This window comes from Maniola jurtina, chromosome 14 (assembly GCF_905333055.1).
Source record: "Maniola jurtina chromosome 14, ilManJurt1.1, whole genome shotgun sequence".
Lineage (NCBI taxonomy): Eukaryota > Metazoa > Arthropoda > Insecta > Lepidoptera > Nymphalidae > Maniola > Maniola jurtina.
This window is the reverse complement of record NC_060042.1, coordinates 3,257,683-3,278,156: the sequence shown is the minus strand read 5'-3', so window position 1 is coordinate 3,278,156 and position 20,474 is coordinate 3,257,683. Positions and strand designations below refer to the sequence as shown.

General features: G+C 39.3%; 1 protein-coding gene and 1 long non-coding RNA gene across 2 annotated transcripts in view; one reads left to right on the top strand and one right to left on the bottom strand.

The window, feature by feature from the left end:
• Window positions 1–20,474, bottom strand: part of LOC123871914 — a 575,184-nt gene that overhangs the window by 441,984 nt on the left and 112,726 nt on the right. The gene's annotated exons all lie outside the window — the stretch shown is intronic.
• LOC123871883 lies at window positions 1,652–19,657 on the top strand. Its single transcript, XM_045915913.1, has 17 exons — window positions 1,652–1,794; window positions 1,880–2,000; window positions 2,536–2,665; window positions 3,281–3,604; window positions 4,895–5,042; window positions 5,682–5,823; window positions 6,386–6,520; window positions 7,487–7,575; window positions 8,153–8,241; window positions 9,134–9,229; window positions 9,548–9,900; window positions 10,460–10,571; window positions 15,476–15,619; window positions 16,227–16,336; window positions 17,214–17,318; window positions 17,572–17,780; window positions 18,464–19,657. Coding segments are annotated over exons 1-17 (2,460 nt in total). The 5' UTR covers window positions 1,652–1,792; the 3' UTR covers window positions 18,615–19,657.

Genomic DNA, 20,474 nt, shown 5'->3' with positions numbered 1-20,474 from the left:
CTATAACTAGGCATTGACCAACTTAAAGTAGGTTCCTAGTTGGAACCTACTTTAAGTTCTATCTGTCTGAAGGATTATCTCAAATTCTTCAAAGCAGAGTGAACTAGAGTGAGGGAACTCTCGGTTTAATGCTGAATCGGCGATATGTCAAATATTGGGCCTATGGTGACGTGAAATCATAGAAAAATACTTAGGTATACCTTGACGCCTTCCAATGATGTCGAAGCCTCGACGCTTTGTTACCTAACAAAGGTGTTGGTAAAGGGTTGCCGCGAGCGCGAAACACGGTAATGATAAAAATGGCCGCCACTTCCATTGAGCATATCACATTACTATGAAAAATAATAACGAACTTTCAGCCAAATCGTTGCATTCATTGTGGCGTGAAGAGTAACAAATATCCAAACATACAAACTTTCCACATTCATAGTAATAATGTCCAAGCAAGTGTAAAACTCCTTTGAGGTGGTAACTTAATTCTTAATTCCCTATACTTTATCCATTATTTAATTTAGCTAAGTTGAAAATCTGTAAATTATTGAAAATATTTAAGTAAGTCTGTCGACTTTCTGTAAGCGGTATGAAGTAGAAAATAGGGAATTCGAAAATTAATAAGTAAGGATTCCGGGGAGGGATTCCGGAAGGGTCCTAACCTACCTACTTGTAAAAGTTTAATTGAATAACATTATATTAAATTTTGATTTTTTTTATTTAATATTTTGTCCTGTGAATTAATAGTGATATACCTACCTACCTAATCTTCCCGCAAGTCCCAATAACAACTATAAGTACCTGTAAATTTTCTACTTACGGATGATCGATGTAACGAACAGACAGTCAAACCTTTATTTTTAATAGAAGAAGAAGATTAAGATGACGTACAAAACTGAATGTGCGTTGCAATTTAAGTCTCGCTAACTCTAACAAAATAATATTATTACCAGTCCCTCACTAATTGGTTGCTCTGGCCTCTGAATCCAATTAGAAATGCGCGAAACGGGCCTCCCTGAATTTATTATGCAAGCTCTTGTTTAGTTAGCTGGCCGTTTTAATTGAAACGTAATGCGTAACTTGTCTGTCGGACTAATGAGTAGGTTTGAAACACTTTTGAAGCTCTACGAGTATGTTGCAATAAATTGATTTTGTAATTAGTTTTTAGCTTTCAAAGAATTACAAGTATTACATATACCTAATAATATTATGTAGCTACATACCTACGCTTAAAATTGAATATGATCACTATAAAGTATAATTAATCATAATAGTAATTTTATTATTTATGTTTGAACTTTTATTTGAATTATTTTAACGAACTTTACGTAAATGATTCAAGTAGCGCCATCTCTTACCGAGTAGACTCCTTATTTGGAAGAAGTGAATGCCATCTAATGGCGAATAGTTAAACTAACTTCATAGCATAATATTAAACAATATAATAGTTTAAGAATTTTTAAACATAAAAGTTCAATTTTGAACATAATTTAATTAATATACCACGAAACAATTTATTTCTTACATATTATATTTAAATTATTTTGTTTAGTAATTACAATGATTCAGCTGGGCAGTAGGGGGTGCTTGTAATCATAGACTTACGAATTTCCGCTACGCTCTGTGTTACTTTTCATATTTTTCGTACTGTCAAATGTCAATGTCACATTATAATTTTATAATTTTCTAACCCGCGTTTCTTTCCTAGATTTTTGTTCAATTAAAAATTACCGTCTTTTTATTTGTGATTAACTTTCGTTTACTTGTGCCCTTCGCGTCGTGGGCGTGTCTCGTGCAAATCATGTAAGTTCCTATGAAAGCTATTTTTGTTTTGTTTAGAAAGAAAGTCTGGTTGTTTTGTTTACAAGAGAAGTTTTTGCTGTTTCAGGAGTTTTCTGGACCTTAATAGTTTTGTAATACGTCGACGACAGGCTCTAGAGGATCGCATCAGCGTGTTCATTGAAAATTGCGATTGTGCTGTGACGAATATTACAAAATTGGAACGCCAAGTTAGTTATTCTTAATATCTTGTATTACATTTGGCTTTTACAGTTTAAAGGAACTAAATGGTCATACTTGCATGCTGTGCCAAGTTTTTTTCAAAATAAAGTAATAGTAACTATCTTCCATGCAATCAAAGCCTTCAGATATTTTCTATTTCACGTTGATGAAGCAGAGTGCTTAATTTATTATTATTTTATTTCATCTTGACCATGCTCATATTATGAGACTTAAGCCCAGAGCAGATGGTGTAACGTAACTGCACAGAAAAATGTTTCATGGTTTGAAACAGTGCAGTGAAACTCTCACATTAGGTTATTCATTCATTATGCAAAAACGCAGGCGCACAAAATTTGGTGAAACTATAGTTTCACGTAATTATCGCGAGACGATTTCAATCCAATCAACCAATGCTCTGTTCTAAACATGTCTCAACTAGTTGTTGGTGGGGTCATAAAAGTCTATAGATTAAATATAGCAGTCAAGAACATGCCTATTTAGTAAAAATATATTGAATAATTTATCACTGTATTGTCATTACAGGCACAAGGTTTTCTAAACCAGTTGGAATGTGATCCTTCTGAGATGAAAGACAAATTCCTTAGCTGCATGAACCAGCTGGAGGAATATAACTACCTCATAACAGATTTCAACCTTGCGATAGATAACCTTGGTATGCATATGATCCATACATCTTTTAGTTAAGGTTCTATTCTATTCTAGTTAAGTATCTATTACTAAGCCTCCACTGTTTGTCCGTTTCTTAGCAGGCTGTATCTCGTGAACTATACTTAATAGGTAGAGTGTGTATTTCTATTGCAACTATAAGAACAAATAATAAAACTTTACTAAAAGGCTACTTTTTAACCTGCAAAAACCGAGTTTGCAAAGGATTTTAACTCCAAATTCACATGGATGAAGTTGCAGGCATCATTTATTATCCATACTTAATATTATAAATGCGAATGTGTGTCTGTCTGTCGTGTCAGTTACGTTTTCGCGACCCAAGCGGGTCGCGAAATCGTCATTTTAATGAAATTTTGGTGCAGACATGGGATACGTTTTGGGGAAGGACATAGGCTACTTTTTATCCCGGAAAATCAAAGAGCTCCTACAGGATTTCAATAAATATTATGCTTCCCTGTGACATAGTACACATAAAAACTTATAGAAATACAACATTCTGCAAAGTTACAAAATCAATACTTCAAAAAATAACAAGGCTTTCTGAGAGACCTGTGCTCAGTAGTGAGCTGACGATGGATGATGTTATAGTTTTTCTTTTCAGTCACGGACACTAGTCACGATATGCCAGTCCCCCTAATACCAGTTCACGATGTACCGAATAGACAACAGAGAAGATTGCCTTCGCCTCTAGTTCCGATAAATATGAATTTAATGGATGCTCTGAGCGAACCTACACCGTCAACCTCGAGGGCTTGCACCAACAATTGCCCCCCAAGAAACCCCTCAAGAAGGAGGGCACGCAGGAATAATGACTTAATTGATTTCTCTAGTAACTCATGCTCATCGGGGAGTTTACCAGATTCAAACGATGGGCAAGAAGTTCACTCCATTTTGTCGAATGATCTCGAACTATTTACTTTGCAAGGTAAGGAACAATGATGTCATAATCTGCGTACAGGTTGGTTAGAGAATGCTGGCACGTTCAAAATATTCACACAAACAAAATTTGATAATACAACTGTAGTATAATAAGGAGTATTAAAACATGAATGTGGGTTTATATGTGTGATATAAATCCACATTTTACTAGCTAGCTGATTATCACATTGCATGCGGAGTCCACATCGAGAAGACGCAATTGCGCGCATGTGTCTTTGTCCATAGCATAAGCAGTGATAGCCTAGCGGTTAGAACGTCCGCCTCCTAATCTGAGGTCGGGGGTTCGATCCCGGGCGCGCACCAATAACTTTTCAGTTATGTGCGTTTTAAGCAATTAAATATCACTTGCTTTAACGGTGAAGGAAAACATCGTGAGGAAACCTACATGCCTGAGAGTTCTCCATGTTCTCAAAGGTGTGTGAAGTCTGCCAATCCGCATTGGGCCAGCGTGGCAGACTATGGCCTAAACCCTTCTCATTCTGAGAGGAGACCCGTACTCAGTAGTGGGGCGGAAATGGGTTGATCAGGTCTTTGTCCATGTATCATCTTGTATTTTTTCTTTCCAATTGTAGTCGGTTTTGTGGACTGAATAAAAAAAAAATCACAGCTTGCTGGATCTAATAGCTGGCGACCTAGCTTCTTATCGCATCATTACCACAGCTTGCGATTGCATCTACAGTTACAGCCATTATAATTTTTAGTCCAGATGCAAATTAGCCTTTGACTGCAATCTCACCTGGTGGTAAGTGATAATGAACGTTGCCGGCAGGGTGGTAACTAGCCACGGCCAAAGCCTCCCACTAACTTTTTTTTTTCTTCATAATAATATTTGTTTTTCATTTTGTGTAGAAGAGTACTGTAACTTGTTGATTGTCCATTTAAATAAATAAATAAATAGTTTGTAGCTTTAGTTTTAAGTTAATTAATTATCACTACTAAATCATAGTTTGACACTTTTTCACAATTTGAATAAATGACTATGTTAATGTCCTATGTAGGACTCCGTCTGTGATGGCGTTTGCTGGCGCGCGTGCTGTGCTTGTTTGGAAGGTTTTATTTGTTAAGAGTGGATGGTTTTTGTGTTAGTTGGTGTTTTTTGGTGGTGGAACTGACTGGGAAGCGCTCTAAAGGGGCGCCGCGCGTATGTCGGCGGGCGCCGCCGCAGACGGAGTCCATACTTGTATAGATTCAATAACTTGAAAATAACTACAAACTTGACATTGGCTAATCAGAGTTAAGGCAGTTTTAAAGAAAAAAAAAATGTCTTATGTATCAGACTTGGCACCAACAAGGCCACCCGTGGAAGAAATCAATCTGCCGGGACAAAGAATCTTGCAAGTGGATGCTGTGTATGCAGCAACAATTACATTTGTGGATGGACTTTGCTTCTACGTCATCACTGAGGACTTTGAGGCTGCTCACAAGTAAGTAGTAGTGTTAGAGCCTCGATAGCTCAACGGTTAAAGGAGTGGACTGAAATCCGAAAGGTTGCCGGTTCAAACCCCGCCCGTTGCACTATTGTCGTACCTACTTCTATATGTAGCACAGACTTTACGCTTGTTGGAGGGGAAAAGGGAATATTAGTTGTCATGATAAAGTTTCTCAATATTCTTTTTTTTTTTTAAACCCAGCTACGGCATACCCAAAAGGAAGGGTTATGATTTGAGCAGTCTATGTATGTTTGTATCCAGATTCTGTGTGTTCCACACTAGCGCCTAAACTACTGGGGCAATATCGATGAGTGAGATGACTCGCACCGCAAGTTTTGTGAAATGGCCCTTTTACGTGACGTCGATGCAGTAGCAAAATCAAAAATTGCGGAACCGGTAGGATTCGAACCTGCGTCTTCTGGGTTCGCGCCCGACGCTCCGGCCGCCACTGTTTCGCGTACTGCCAGTGACGTTTGTGATATGTATGTTCACTCAGTACTGAATCGATTGTGATTGCCAGGTCGACATGGCAATCGGGGTGGAAGCCTTCCCAGACCCCCCCCCCCCCCCTACCCTCGACTCACCTTATACTATGATGGCCGTGCTGAACTATACCTTACCTGGTTGTTTCAGTCTTATGATCGGGATGAACGAGTATTACAAAGATAACTCGACGGAGCTGAGCCTGGATGACGTGATGTCTTTGACGTACTGCGCCGTGTGTGAGGTGGAAAGCGAATGCTATTACAGAGCGCTGTTCATGAGACTCACTAAGGTATTTAAGTGCACTACCACTTTTATAAGTTACGCTAATGTACGGTCGGCTTCAGAATTCGAGTAGCAATTCCGCGAAACTATTGCATCAAAAACCTGTCGCAGTTTTGACCTTTTTCTACAAACACGCCACACACACCTAACGTAATTGCTTAGCCTCGCCACGCGAATGTGATCATTAATGTGCTAAACGACTTACGGTCTTTGATTGTATCTGCGCAGAAGTCTTATTTTTGAATGGTACGAAAATATCTCAGCCGGTCATAGCGCGTGTTCGTCCACTAGCATACTCCATCCACGGAAAGAAGTTAGTATGGCGTTCTCTCTGCTACGTAATGCCATACAAATGTCAGAGCTAAAGCTGAGTGGGCGTTAAGAGTCACCAACCAATCACAAACATTTTTTCAAAATGCATTCGAAATTCAATTCGAAAATATTTTCAAAAACATTCCAAATTGAATTTGGCAACAGTTTCGTTTGTGATTGGTTGTAAACATACAAATGATTTTAATATTAGTGTGATGAATTGAAAATTTCACTAAAATTCAAAAATTTGTTACCAGGAGGATATGAGCATCGCAGAGGTGTTCCTGGTGGACGTGGGTGAAACTTGGCTGGTGCCCACAAGCACCATACAACTCTTGGATCAGAGATTCTGCACTCTACCGCCCTTTGCTCGGTGCTGCCATTTCGCTGGGGTAAGTTCAATACAGCATTCAAAGTAAGAATAGGAGCATCAATGACCTCTACAATCCATGCTTAATTATAAATGTGAAAGCGTGTCTGTCAGTCTGTCTGTTTGCTAGCTTTTCACGGCCCAACAGTTTAACTGATTTTGATATTTGGTTCAAAGTTAGCTTATATCTCGGGGACAGACATAAGCTACTTTTATACTGGAAAAATCAAAGAGTTCTCAAATCAGAGATTTTATAAAACCCAAATCCACGAGAACGTAGTCACGGCCATTAGCTAGTGGTGAAATAAAGGTTCACAATGGAAATACTTTGCCTAAATGTATAACAATTTTTTTCGATATTATTAATTAGCTTATGCCCTCGACTTCTTCCGCGTGGACTACACGAATTTCTAACCCCTATTTTACCCCCTTTAGGGGTTGAATTTTTAAAAATCCTATCTGCGCGGATTCTACGTCATAATAGCTCTATCTGCCTGCCAAATCTAAGCATGATTCATCGAGTAGTATGAGCTGTGCATTGATAGATCAGTCAGTCAGTCACCTTTTCCTTTTATTAACCCGCGACCCAAAAAGAGGGGTGTTATAAGTTTGACGTGTGTACCAGTCTGTGGCATCGTAGCTCCTACACTAATGAACCGATTTTAATTTAGTTTTTTTTGTTTGAAAGGTGGCTTGGCTTGATCGAGAGTGTTCTTAGCTATAATCCAAGTAAATCGGTTCAGCTGTTTGAAAGTTATCAGCTCTTTTCTAGTTACTGTAACCTTCACTTGTCGGGAGTGTTATAAATTTTTAATTTACACTTGTATATTAAGACTGAAGCATAATATTATAAAATCTATTGAATCCGTGTGGATTTCAATGTCTGCGATATTTTTCTCGCATATCGTATACGGGAATTTGTCGAATGGAAAATCCTATACTGCATCAAAGGATTTCAGTTAGTGAACTTCATTGTATTTGTTCACAGCTAGACCTCCTGGGCCAACTGAGCACAGAACAAGAGTTGTTCATCAAGGGATACATCAACACGGCCTGCAGAATAAGAGTAGATGACAAGTATGTATGCTCGATTGAAAAGCTGAAACTGTTAGAGGATGCAAGAAAACACAGTTATTTTATTTTTTATTTATTTGGGACAGTAAACAATTACATATGAGTATAAAAACCGGACAAGTGCGAGTCAGACTCGCGCACTGAGGGTTCCGTACTCAGGTATTTTTTCCAACATTTTATTATAAATTTTATAAATTAAAAATTATTATGCATAAAAATAAATAAAAATCTGTTTTAGAATTTACAGGTAAAGCCCTTTCATATGATACCCCACTTGGCATAGTTATCTTACTTTGAAAATTGAAACGCATTTTAATTTTTTTTTAATGATGTAACCACAAATTCACGGTTTTCGTATTTATTCCTTTACTTTTGCTATAAGACTTACCTACCTGCCAAATTTAATGATTCTAGATCAACGGGAAGTACCCTATAGGTTTTCTTGACAAACACGACGGACGGACGGACGGACAGACAGACAGACAGACAGACAAAGTGATCCTATAAGGGTTCCGTTTTTCCTTTTGAGGTACGGAACCCTAAAAACGCACTAGTTGACAATTTTCCCCTATTGTTTCAGTTCATCGGAGTCCCTGGGCATATACGTGATACTTCCATCAGGGGAGACCCTTAACGATGTACTAGTGGAACGGGGCCTGGCATGCAAAAGTAAGTACTATGCGTTTAAACTAAGAAGAGCACAGATGATGTCCGGGACTTCGTTCGCGCGTCTGGTCTGGTGGGAGGCTTCGGCTGTGGCTAGTTATCACGAAACCGGCAAAGCGATTTAGCGTTCTGGTACAATGCCTGGTAGATACCAAAGGGGTATGGGTTTAGTAAAAACTGCCATTCCAGGCTAGCCTGCTTCCATCAGACTGCATCATCACTTACCACCGGGTGACATTGCATAGTCTAGGGCTAACTTGTATCTGAATTAAAAAAGACATGACAGTTTCTGCTAACTAAGAAACTAGTCGGGCTTACATCGACTAAATACGTGGGTATAGCTGATATATATGTCGCAGGTATATTGTCAAAGTCGTGATATTACAATCTCACTAGTGATATTATAATTAAACGGTAGATTGTCAAATGACTTCATTTCTTACAATTTATCGGTTTGGTTTTAGTGGCATTGTAATGTCACGGGGTCATTATAGTGGCATTATAAAAAATCTAGGTATATTATGAGTGAAGTTGGCAGTGGGAGACGTCAAACTTTCTGATTGGTCAATTCTTTTTCAACCATCGTTTTCAACATCGGAAACGGACCAATCAGAGGCGGCCTCATAATCTAACGACCAGCGAAATTGTCAAAATATCATTGCCTTACAATATCACTATAGTGTCCCCGTTACATTATAATGACACCAAAATCCGGCCGTTAAATTGTAAGAAATGAAGTCGATTGACAATCTAGTATCTACCGTTTAATTATAATATCACTAGTGAGATTGTATATCAAGGCTTTGACAATATACCTGCGACATATCCTTAACTTAAAAATGGAAATAACTCACGATAGTTTGAACATTAAAATAAAGTATGTATCCTTTTGCAGTAGAGCAATCACAACCGACGAAGGAATCGCCGGCCGTAAGAACTGGCCCTGAACTGCACGACTCGCCGCCTGTAGGAGGCTCGCTCGAAACCAGAGGTCTGTCGTAGTTGTAAAACAAACGTTTAAAACTACAGTATAAACTCCATACAACGACACTGAAGGGACTGCGCATTTTATGACGTTATTGAGAGTTGTTAAATGCAAAGAAGTATCTGTATTAGGAAAAGCTTAATACAGACTAGTGTTAGTAATTACATTAAAAACCACATTAAAATTCAAATCCACGCTCTTTTACTATTTACATGATCTTCGATTGTTAATAGGCTTTTCTCGAGCATAGATTTAATCATTTGTTTAAACTTGTGTTAAGGCTAGTCTAAAATTGACTGTTTAAAATAGACTTTACATGTATAGATCTGCCTGAACCGTTCGAGTCGACACTCATAAGAGGTCTATCTGAACCGGCCGAGGGTCAGCTCATAAGTCTGATTGAGCCTTTGGAGTCACTGCTCATAAGAAGTCCACTACCGGTAGAATCGCCAGTCATAAGCGGTCTGCCAGAACCGGCCGGGTCTTCGTCCAAAAGAGAGCCTGAACCAGCGGAGTCCTCGTCCGAAAGAGAACCTGAACCAGTCGAGCCCTCGTCCAGTAGAGATCTACCTGACGTGGTTGAGTCGTCGCCCAGGAGAGGTCTGCCTGAACTGGACGGGTCCGACCTGGATATGACCAACTGTCCGGAGTATGAAGACCCGCTTCTTGCTGTCACGGTATGTAATTTTATTACTCCCGTATCCAAAAAGCTGCCAAAGCAACTAAGTACAGTACTACCACTTTTAAGTTATGTCGATGTACGGTTGGCATCAGAATTCGAGTAGCAATTCTGCGAAACTATTGCATCAAAAACCTGTCGCACTTATATCCTTTCTCTATAGACACGCCACACACACCTATCACATGTGCATAACCATGTCACGTGAATAATATGATCATTAAGGTGCTAAACGACTTAGAGCCTTTGACTGTACCTGCGCAGAAATCTAATTTCTATAGCACAAGTCTCTGTCGTTCTTGTGTTTGAAATCTTAACATCAAACTGTAATTGTGCTGTGTTAAATTTTAGAGTTTCGCGCGAATTCGTCGTGTTTCGCTGTTTAAAGTGACATGTCAGACTTTATTTTATAATAATTTCAAATGTCTTTTGTTTGTGTAATCAAAGGATGATACACACAGATAACATTATTTCCTTCATCTGTGGAAACAGCACTGAATCTACCAACGAGTTGCACGGAATTGAATGGGGGTCTTAACGGGTATAATCTAATTCAGGGCTACCACAATCGGGATGAAATGGACATCTGCAAATATTACAAGGGAGGCCCGAATAAAACCTGTTTCAAAGGCGCGCGCTGCACTAAACGTCACGTCGCCATACACCCAGGTGAGATTCATCATCATTATCATCATTATCAACCGATACACGTCCACTGCTGGACATAAATCTCTAGTATGGACTTCCACACGCCACGGCCTTAGCGACTTCGTTTGCGTGAATTTAGATTTTTTTTAATCCCATGGGAACTCTTTGATTTTCCGGGATAAAAGGTCTTCTTCCATTTAAAAAGTAAACCCTCCAGGACTTTAACAGATCACACACATTATTAGACATCATTAGACACATGCAAAAATCACATCGATCCGTAGCTCTATTGCGGCGTAACTGAAGGACAAACCAGCAAACAAACACACTTTCGCATTAAATTATATATTATTAGAAGATGCCCACGACTTCGTCCGCGTGGATGTAGGTTTTTGAAGATCCCGTGGGAACTGTTTGGTTTTCCGGGATAAAAAGTTGTCTACGTCAATAACATGGACGCAACCTACCTCGGTATCAAATATAATACAAATCGGTTTAATCTATTACATATAATAAAATTGTAGAAAAGTGGTGTCTGTACAATGGAAATATATAAAAAAAAAGTAGCAAGGGTTGTTATTATATCGATGCCGAACCCGTTATTGTAATCAATTTTTTTTGTCTGATTGTCTGTGTGTTTGTGCACGCTAATATCAGAAACGGCTTATTCGATTTAGATACGGTTTTCACTAATATATTGTAGTAAGCTTCACTTAACATTTAGTGTTTATTTCATGTCAATCGGTTCATAAATAAAAAAGTTATGTCAATATAAAGAATCACGGCGAACATTTTTAACGTACATGCTGCCCGAAAAGTCACTATTCCACGCGAACGAAGTCGCGGACACAGCTAGTTTGTCGTGCTTCGTGCGACAGGTAGGAATTTAGTAAAACGCGAAGACGGATTGATACTTATAATTATAGTCAAACAATCTTACAAATAGGTTGTGTCTTATTGTGGAACTAAATAAACTTAATAGATAACTCAGTCGGGAGCGGCCGTAGGTAACGCGCTACAATCACAGGGTAGTTAATTGAGAATCGCATACGCATGAAGATACGCTGACTGTCCGAAGGAAGACAACTGGCCTTGGTCAGACGCCGGGGGCAGACACGGGCTCGCAGAAGGCTCGCAGACGCGTCGGACAATCGACGATGCTCGGGCGGCGCTGCGGTGCGGCGGCTCAGTGCTTGTGCGTAGGCTACTCGACAGCAGTGTGCAGCGTGGCTTGGGTAGACGGTACGAAGTTGGTAGACACTTCGCCGGTGGGGTAGCAGTCAGGTTAATAGCAGGGCTTCAGTGTAACTGTTAGAGCTTCCTGGTAGAAGGAACCCTGGAATCGAGAGAGGCAATCTTAAATGATTTGCTCAAACTCTCGTTCCATACTTTAGATGAGCCTTGGGTCGTCTGAGCCAAGTGCAGGTCGTATAATATAAAAGTGATGGAACGAGTTTACAGATTCTGTTAGTAAATATCCTATCGCAAGGGTTAGGTTAAACGAGTACAAAACAATTAGCCTAAACTTATAATTTAATAACATCACAGTTACCAACCTTAATCCAGGGTTACACAGAATTCACTACACTTATTTATTACTTTCACTTCACTCCTGCGTCGTGATTGCAGGTAATAGAAATCAGGAATGTCCCTGAACTAGGAGGATTGCTTATTTATATTAAATTTAGCGGAAATAAGGTGTAGTCTCGAGTGTTCTGGCTACAGGAAATGTTATTAGTTTGTCGGGAAAGTTTCCAGAATGAAAGACTATTGATCGACAGATGTCGCTAGCGTATATGATTAATTAAATAGTCTTGACAGATTATTTTTAAATGGAAAGCTATCTGTCGTTAGAGGTCGCTAATTTGTATGAGTAGTTTTATTTTAAAGAATGTTCTAGAAAAACTGTCATTGTTTGATTAGTCTATGTAAACTATTCTCCGACAGATGGCACTGAATGTTAATCAGTGTTGACGTTGAAGTCTGTCAATGTCAGAAATTCTTTGTCCTAGTAATGTATTATGCGACCGGTAGATGTCGTTCGTAATTGTTTATTACAATTCCGTGATTCGATTATTTTCGAATCACTACATATTCCCCTTTTTAGGTTAGGATTTTATCTAATAAAATCCTTCTACACTACCTCTAAATATCGCTAAAGTTCGAGTTAACCTTGTCATGCTTCATCTTTCGTACTATCCGAACATTCTTCAGTCATTCATAAAGCGGTGGCCATACTAGTGGTTCATCGCGTCCTAGTGTACAGAGTTATCGCGTTTGTTCGCCATGACTCGCTCTCATGTTTAGCAGGTGTTATGATTGTTGCAAAGTCCAAAATTAATCGGTGTAGTTGTCTTTTCACTGTTTAGTATAGTGGATTAACAACTTGTTATAGAAGGATATCTTAACTTTTAGGTCATTAAGATATGGACGTATTTCACCTTTTAGGTAAGCAAAATACAATTAGTTGTGTACTAGTAGTGCCTTAGTGTAGGCGTAGCATTCACCTTTTAGGTCAGTGAAGGCCAATTTTGTACTGACTTTTAGGTCATCAGCACGTTAGTGTGTATCTAGCATTATAGTAATATTATTTTTGGACTTCGCAAGGTATGTCTGTGGAATAAGTAGTGATTTTTATGTAGCGGTTGGTACATTAGTTGTTTAGGTTGAGGGTAGATGTACATAACTTACTGAGTTTGTAGTTATGTCTAGTTAAATGTAATAGGTGAGTATATGTTAGATACTGGTGTAGGTATCTGTATAGTGTACCGGTTCTAACTACTTTGTTTTGATGAACGTAAGATTGCGCGACGCGGTGTACAACCAACCTTAAAGTTCATGCATATCGCGTGATGTTAAACTTGAGTTGACTGCTGTACATTACGTGGACACTGTTTATCGGTTGTTGTTTCTTTTTTTGAATCTAGATGCATGGAATGATCATGTTTGTTTGATAGCACTTTCCGCGGCTTTATTTACGTTCATAGGTATTTGAGATTAGGGTGATTAGCTAATGAATCGATTAATTAGTTTGTGAGTTTAGTGGATAGATGTAGTCTAATTTCTTAAAATTATGCCTAGTAGGTGGTTTATAATATTTGTGTAGTTGAACTAATATATAAATATTACATAGAAAATGATGCATAATCTTAAGTTTGAGTGTTGTAATTGGTTAGTTTTATGTCTTTGACATGCCAGGTGCCTAAGTTATTACCGTCTAGGTCTGCTATGACTTTAGTTTCAAGTGCATTCTTTAGATGAGATAAGTATTTTATTGGGTAAGACATTGTGAATGTGTGTACAGTAAAATGGAAGTTAAGAGTGATTAGTGGAACACTTATAAAAGTTGGTAACTGTGTTACACAAAATATAAAATATAGAAGTTAGTACAAAATATACACACGTAGTGTATCCTGAAATTTTACACAAAAATTTCAAAATATACTCGTAACCATACACTTTGTTACGGTCAGCGTATGTTAATGCTATGCGATCTCGAACCTGTGGGTGAACTGTGATTAGGCACCTTTTTTATTCCACAATAAGAGACACAAAAATTAGAGTGGGCGCCACTGTCGCGCTTGTGGTCGCCATGTGGAAAATAAATAGACTATTAGACGTTTGGGGAAACTGAATAAACTTTTAGATAGCTCCATATTTGGAGAAACTAAATGAACTATTAGGTAGCTCATGGTAACGTAGCACTATTGCAGGGTAGTTAATACAATTAGGTTAGATAGCTCCATTATTGTGGAACTTAAATAAACTTAATAGATAACTCAGTCGGGAGCGGCCGTAGGTAACGCGCTACAATCACAGGGTAGTTAATTGAGAATCGCATACGCATGAAGATACGCTGACTGTCCGAAGGAAGACAACTGGCCTTGGTCAGACGCCGGGGGCAGACACGGGCTCGCAGAAGGCTCGCAGACGCGTCGGACAATCGACGATGCTCGGGCGGCGCTGCGGTGCGGCGGCTCAGTGCTTGTGCGTAGGCTACTCGACAGCAGTGTGCAGCGTGGCTTGGGTAGACGGTACGAAGTTGGTAGACACTTCGCCGGTGGGGTAGCAGTCAGGTTAATAGCAGGGCTTCAGTGTAACTGTTAGAGCTTCCTGGTAGAAGGAACCCTGGAATCGAGAGAGGCAATCTTAAATGATTTGCTCAAACTCTCGTTCCATACTTTAGATGAGCCTTGGGTCGTCTGAGCCAAGTGCAGGTCGTATAATATAAAAGTGATGGAACGAGTTTACAGATTCTGTTAGTAAATATCCTATCGCAAGGGTTAGGTTAAACGAGTACAAAACAATTAGCCTAAACTTATAATTTAATAACATCACAGTTACCAACCTTAATCCAGGGTTACACAGAATTCACTACACTTATTTATTACTTTCACTTCACTCCTGCGTCGTGATTGCAGGTAATAGAAATCAGGAATGTCCCTGAACTAGGAGGATTGCTTATTTATATTAAATTTAGCGGAAATAAGGTGTAGTCTCGAGTGTTCTGGCTACAGGAAATGTTATTAGTTTGTCGGGAAAGTTTCCAGAATGAAGGACTATTGATCGACAGATGTCGCTAGCGTATATGATTAATTAAATAGTCTTGACAGATTATTTTTAAATGGAAAGCTATCTGTCGTTAGAGGTCGCTAATTTGTATGAGTAGTTTTATTTTAAAGAATGTTCTAGAAAAACTGTCATTGTTTGATTAGTCTATGTAAACTATTCTCCGACAGATGGCACTGAATGTTAATCAGTGTTGACGTTGAAGTCTGTCAATGTCAGAAATTCTTTGTCCTAGTAATGTATTATGCGACCGGTAGATGTCGTTCGTAATTGTTTATTACAATTCCGTGATTCGATTATTTTCGAATCACTACAAGTTTAGTATATTTGTAATCGGTACAATTTTTTTTAAATAGATGGTTGGACGTTAGACCGAGTGCCCGTGGTGGCCAAGTACACCTCCTACCCGCTGCCCGCGCCCGGCTCGCTCCTCCACGTCTACGTCATACACATCGCGCACTTCAACCACCTGTACGTGCACATCGTGGACGACGTTGCCGGTGAGTACTATGACTGGACTACTGCTAGAGCGAGTCAGTGGGCACCCAATGCACCCCCGTCTCAGTGCGCTCAGTGGCTATCCTTTGATCACTGAGTTAACGAATCGCCCCGCATGACCTAATTATTATTATTATCCAAACGAAAAAAAACCCGCCTTCAAAAATCACAAACATTAAAAAGTAAAAAATATTTTTTGTTACTACACGTATAATAATGTATGTATGAAGTCGAGCGAGCATAATGAAGGAAACTAGGAATCTAAGTGTGAAGCTTTTTTATTTCACAATTTTTAGTGGCCCTGCACTGTACTAAAATGTGCTATGCCTAGTTAAAAACCTACTGTTTACTAAGCTATTACATTGATCGCGAGCAATTTACTCTTATCTTCACCTTTATATGGGACCACCTGCAAAGTATATACCCTTTCAAACAAAAAAAAAATTCTTTCAAATCGGTTCTGGTGTCTTTGAGTAATCGAGGAACATACATAAAAAGTAATTAAAAAAATGGTTCTGATGAATTGAGAACCTCCTCCTTTTTTGAAGTCGGTTAAAAATAAATACTAAAAATGCCATGACGTACTCTTGAATGAAGTGTTTGTTCTAGAAAGCCAATCAGTTGATAATCCCGGAGTGGTGTTACCGCCAACCTCGTTAAGGGCGCTCGTGGAGGATATGAACAGCCCGGCCACCCGGAGCACGTACAAACCTCTTCAGGTAACCTTTTGATACAAGCTTTACCTAAGGTCTATTTTTTTTATTTTTTTATTTAAAGGTTTACTAGCGATTTAACATAAACTTAATAACTATAGTAGAAACATTGGTTTTTCTGTCATGCTCAACTATGTTAAATCATTTAAAAGTAAACACTGCATGCAAATTCCGTACAACTTCCGTACTAACGTAAAAATTCCATAAAATAAAGGTCGTAGCCGACTTACACGACTCTGCTCTCACCTAACCGAATTATGAACATTCAAATAAGGACTTCACATCGTTCTCTGGTGATGCACTAAACAGTGACAACACAAAATAGCAGGCAGCGCGCGATAAGCATGCTTGCTGCAACCTTGCCATTCAATAGTTGACGTCTTGCGAACCGCACATTTCAAGACAGCGGCCCGCGCGCTGTGAGCACGGCGTCTGCTCGCTTGAAGCGTGCTAACGGTCGTCGCACTAGGCTCCACCACACGGAGGCGCGGGGATAGCGAGTAGCCTGCTAACTGTAGGCGTGGGGTCAGCGAGGTGTCTGCTATCTGTACAAGTGGTGCATACAGCTGAAGCACACAGCAGGAGCTGTGTTACAGCAGTGTCGTGTAAGTAGGCTACGACCTTTACTATCCGCAGTACATAAAGCGGTGATAGCCTAGTGGTGGTCGAAGATTTCCGCCTCCTATCGGGTACATCGACGATAAATGCGCTTGGGACAAAGTTGCTACTTAGTACAAGCATCGTGAGATAAGTGAATAATCTCCGGTATAACACGTTCAAATTAAGAAAGGAAAATCGTACCCGCCACATTGAGATTTCCTAGCTAGAAATATACTATGATTTTGATAAAAATTCTATGCATCCTCTCGTTGTTTGATACTAGCTGAGGCCAGCCACGGGCGAGCTAGTGGCAGCCCTGTACTCCCTGGACAATCGCTGGTACCGCGCCAGGGTAGTCACCTACGGACCAGCCGACCGGAACTTTGAGGTAATACTGCTCTTCGAGGTACAGGGATGAAACTGTTAACTTTCTACCTCTGAGCCAAGAACCAACCAACCAACCAAGAATTTCTTGACAGAAAAGCCCTGTGCCTAATTATTTTTGGCCCGACCCGGAAATCGAACCCAACACAAATCTCGTCATTCGCAGTCGAAACTATCTGTCAAGAGTCTACTGAAACCAATGAAACTGTAAAAAATATAATGTGCAGTGGGCTTTAAAAACGCTCCATTTATTCCAGGTCAAGTACATAGACTACGGAAACTTAATGTGGATTAGTGAAGAATCGATAAGGGAGCTAGAGCCGCGCTTCTGGTCGCTGCCGGCGCAGGCCGTGCAGTGTGCGCTCGCCGGCGTCTCGATGAAGACTGGCGACACGTCTAACTGGAACGCGGCGAAAAACGCGCTCTTGAAGTTAACAGAAGAGCGCGTGCTGGAAGCCCGAGTCATGTGAGTATAAGTGCAAGTGAGAGGGGTCTATAGACTATGATCCGGATTTGACACCCCGACCAGTGGGCCAACCCCGTGCCCCGCCCGCAGTCGCAGGCGGCGTAGCCACCACTGAAGAGGGCCATTGCCCTGACCAGTTACCCCGGGAGCCGGGAGGGTCCGTGTGGACGACCTCGAGATGATATAGACTATACCTGTATGTTCGCATTAAGGTGCATGACACGGGTCTGCTCGCGAAATTCAAATTAAATTGGTTTTTCGCAATTTGTAAATTAATACGACAAAGTAGGCTAATGGCACTTTAATTGCGCCAATGCCAGTATCATCCTCACAGGTTTATATAAAAATCTTTACTTGAAAGGGTCCAGTTTAAGAAATTAGCTCTAGTATCAACTAATTTGTGAGTTATAGTCGATACTAGAGCTAATTTCTTCTATCTATCATCTGTTTTTTTACCGACTTCAAAAAAAGAGGAAGAGTCTGTGCCATAAGAAGTCAATGCGGAGTCACAAATAATATGGAGAGTGAACGGTTCTAATTGGCACCAACCTATGTTATAATAACATACGTTAACTCTTGTATACATAATATATTCAGTAATAAACTTTTTAGTGTCTGTGGTTATTGAAGTCGGTTTTTTTTGTCATTTTTTTACATATTTATTTTTTAAAAATTGTCACCAGAGCGCGGACGTTGGACGAGATCAAGATAGAGTTGTTTGATGCCGACGGGTTCAATATCGTGGAGGAGTTGGCCGCCAAGGAGTACATTGACTTGGAGCCGTATGAGGTCGAAGACGACACCCACCTCACCCACAGAATGGTCGTACCCTAGGGGTCAGGCTTTATACGTTCCAAAATAAGACTGTTCCTATGTACAAATGGGGATCCTATTGTGTTATAGACCTCAGTAAATTTAGTATAAAGCCGCGATTACACCTGTAAGTTTTAGTCACATAAGTAACTTACTTGACACTAATGTAGACACTCTTATAAGTATATTGACATTAGAACATTTGTTGTAAATTAAATACCTAAGCCACTTACGTGAGTAAAACTGTCAAGTGTGATCGCGGCCTAGGATTATTTACCTCACAACGTTGAGAGAATTCGAATCCTAGTGTTTAAGTAAAATGGACCTTAAACGCCTTGTTTTAAAGCTGAAATTCGTTATTCGTTCGTTCAAGCAGTAAAGGTATGGTCGTAAGATTTCCAAGCGGCAACGTTGCGTAATTAAAATGGGTGTTAATGAATTTTTTTCTTTAAATCAAGGACCTAAAGGTCCATTTTACTCTGATGTTATTGTGAACATTGATAAGATGTAAAACCTCTTACGAATCCTACGGTTATATTTACTACAAATGCGTACTACGCAGAATTTTTACTAGTAAGAATATTGCCATTTTTTCCCATATTTAGTGCCAGTAAGAGAACTGGGAACATATCGATTCGATATTACTATTTTTTTTTTAAATGTTTATTTGCAATTTTATAAAAGGAGCGAAACAAACAGAAACATTTGTTATCTACAACATAATTTCGTTTGGCTGAAAAATTAATCAACCAATACCGTAATAGACATCCCATCCCATTCATAATCAAGCGACTTAAAGAAAGAATATAATTTTTACTAACTAATAGTCATAATTAATAGAAATTCTACTAAATGCTCCTACAAACGATAAACAGACTGATTTTCAAGGGTATAAGCTTAAATGTTGTATAAAAAGGAGCAAGTTCAATAATAAGACTTAATAATTGTGAGATACTCATAATAATAAATAATTATATTAAATTAAACAAATTGAATCGTCCATAGTACGCGCAAAATAAGTGCTCAAATCTGAACTTTCAACATGGCGGCTTGCGTAGGTCATAGACTAGAGAGCTTCCGAGAAGTTCAAGTATTTTGACCGTTTACAATGTTTGCTTAATGCTGGGTCAAAAATTTACGTGGTTGCCGGACATGCGATTATATATTTTTGCTTGTCGCGATGTTCGGACTATGAAGAAAAACCAGCCAAGTGCGAGTCAGACTCGCGCACTGAGGGTTCCGTACTCAGGTATTTTTTCCAACATTTTGCACGATAAATCAAAAACTATTGTGCATAAAAATAAATAAAAATCTGTTTTAGAATATACAGGTAAAGCCCTTTCATATGATACCCCACTTGGTAAAGTTATCTTACTTTGAAAATTGGAGCACATTTTTTTTTTTTCAAATGATGTATCCACAAATTCACGGTTTTCAGATTTATTCCTTTACTTGTGCTATAAGATCTACCTACCTGCCAAAATTCATGATTCTAGGTCAACGGGAAGTACCCTATAGGTTTCTTGACACACGACGGACGGACGGACATACAGACAGACAACAAAGCGATCCTATAAGGTTTCCGTTTTTCCTTTTGAGGTACGGAACCCTAAAAACTGGACACATTACACCAAAACGTTACAAGTCAGTCTCCAGCTTAAAGTCCACTTAGTCAGCGAATCGAAAAAACATGGACGATTCGGATCGGTATTTCGCATGAAGCGAAAACTAGGCGATAGGAAAAAAAAAAAAAAAAAACACTATTATTTCATAGTTTTAAGTTCTATCGGCGCTGACTGCCAATTTTTTTTTTTGATATTTTTTTAGTAATTAGTATAAGGAGGCCAATCAATTCGTTGGCGTTTCGATTCGGCTACCTAG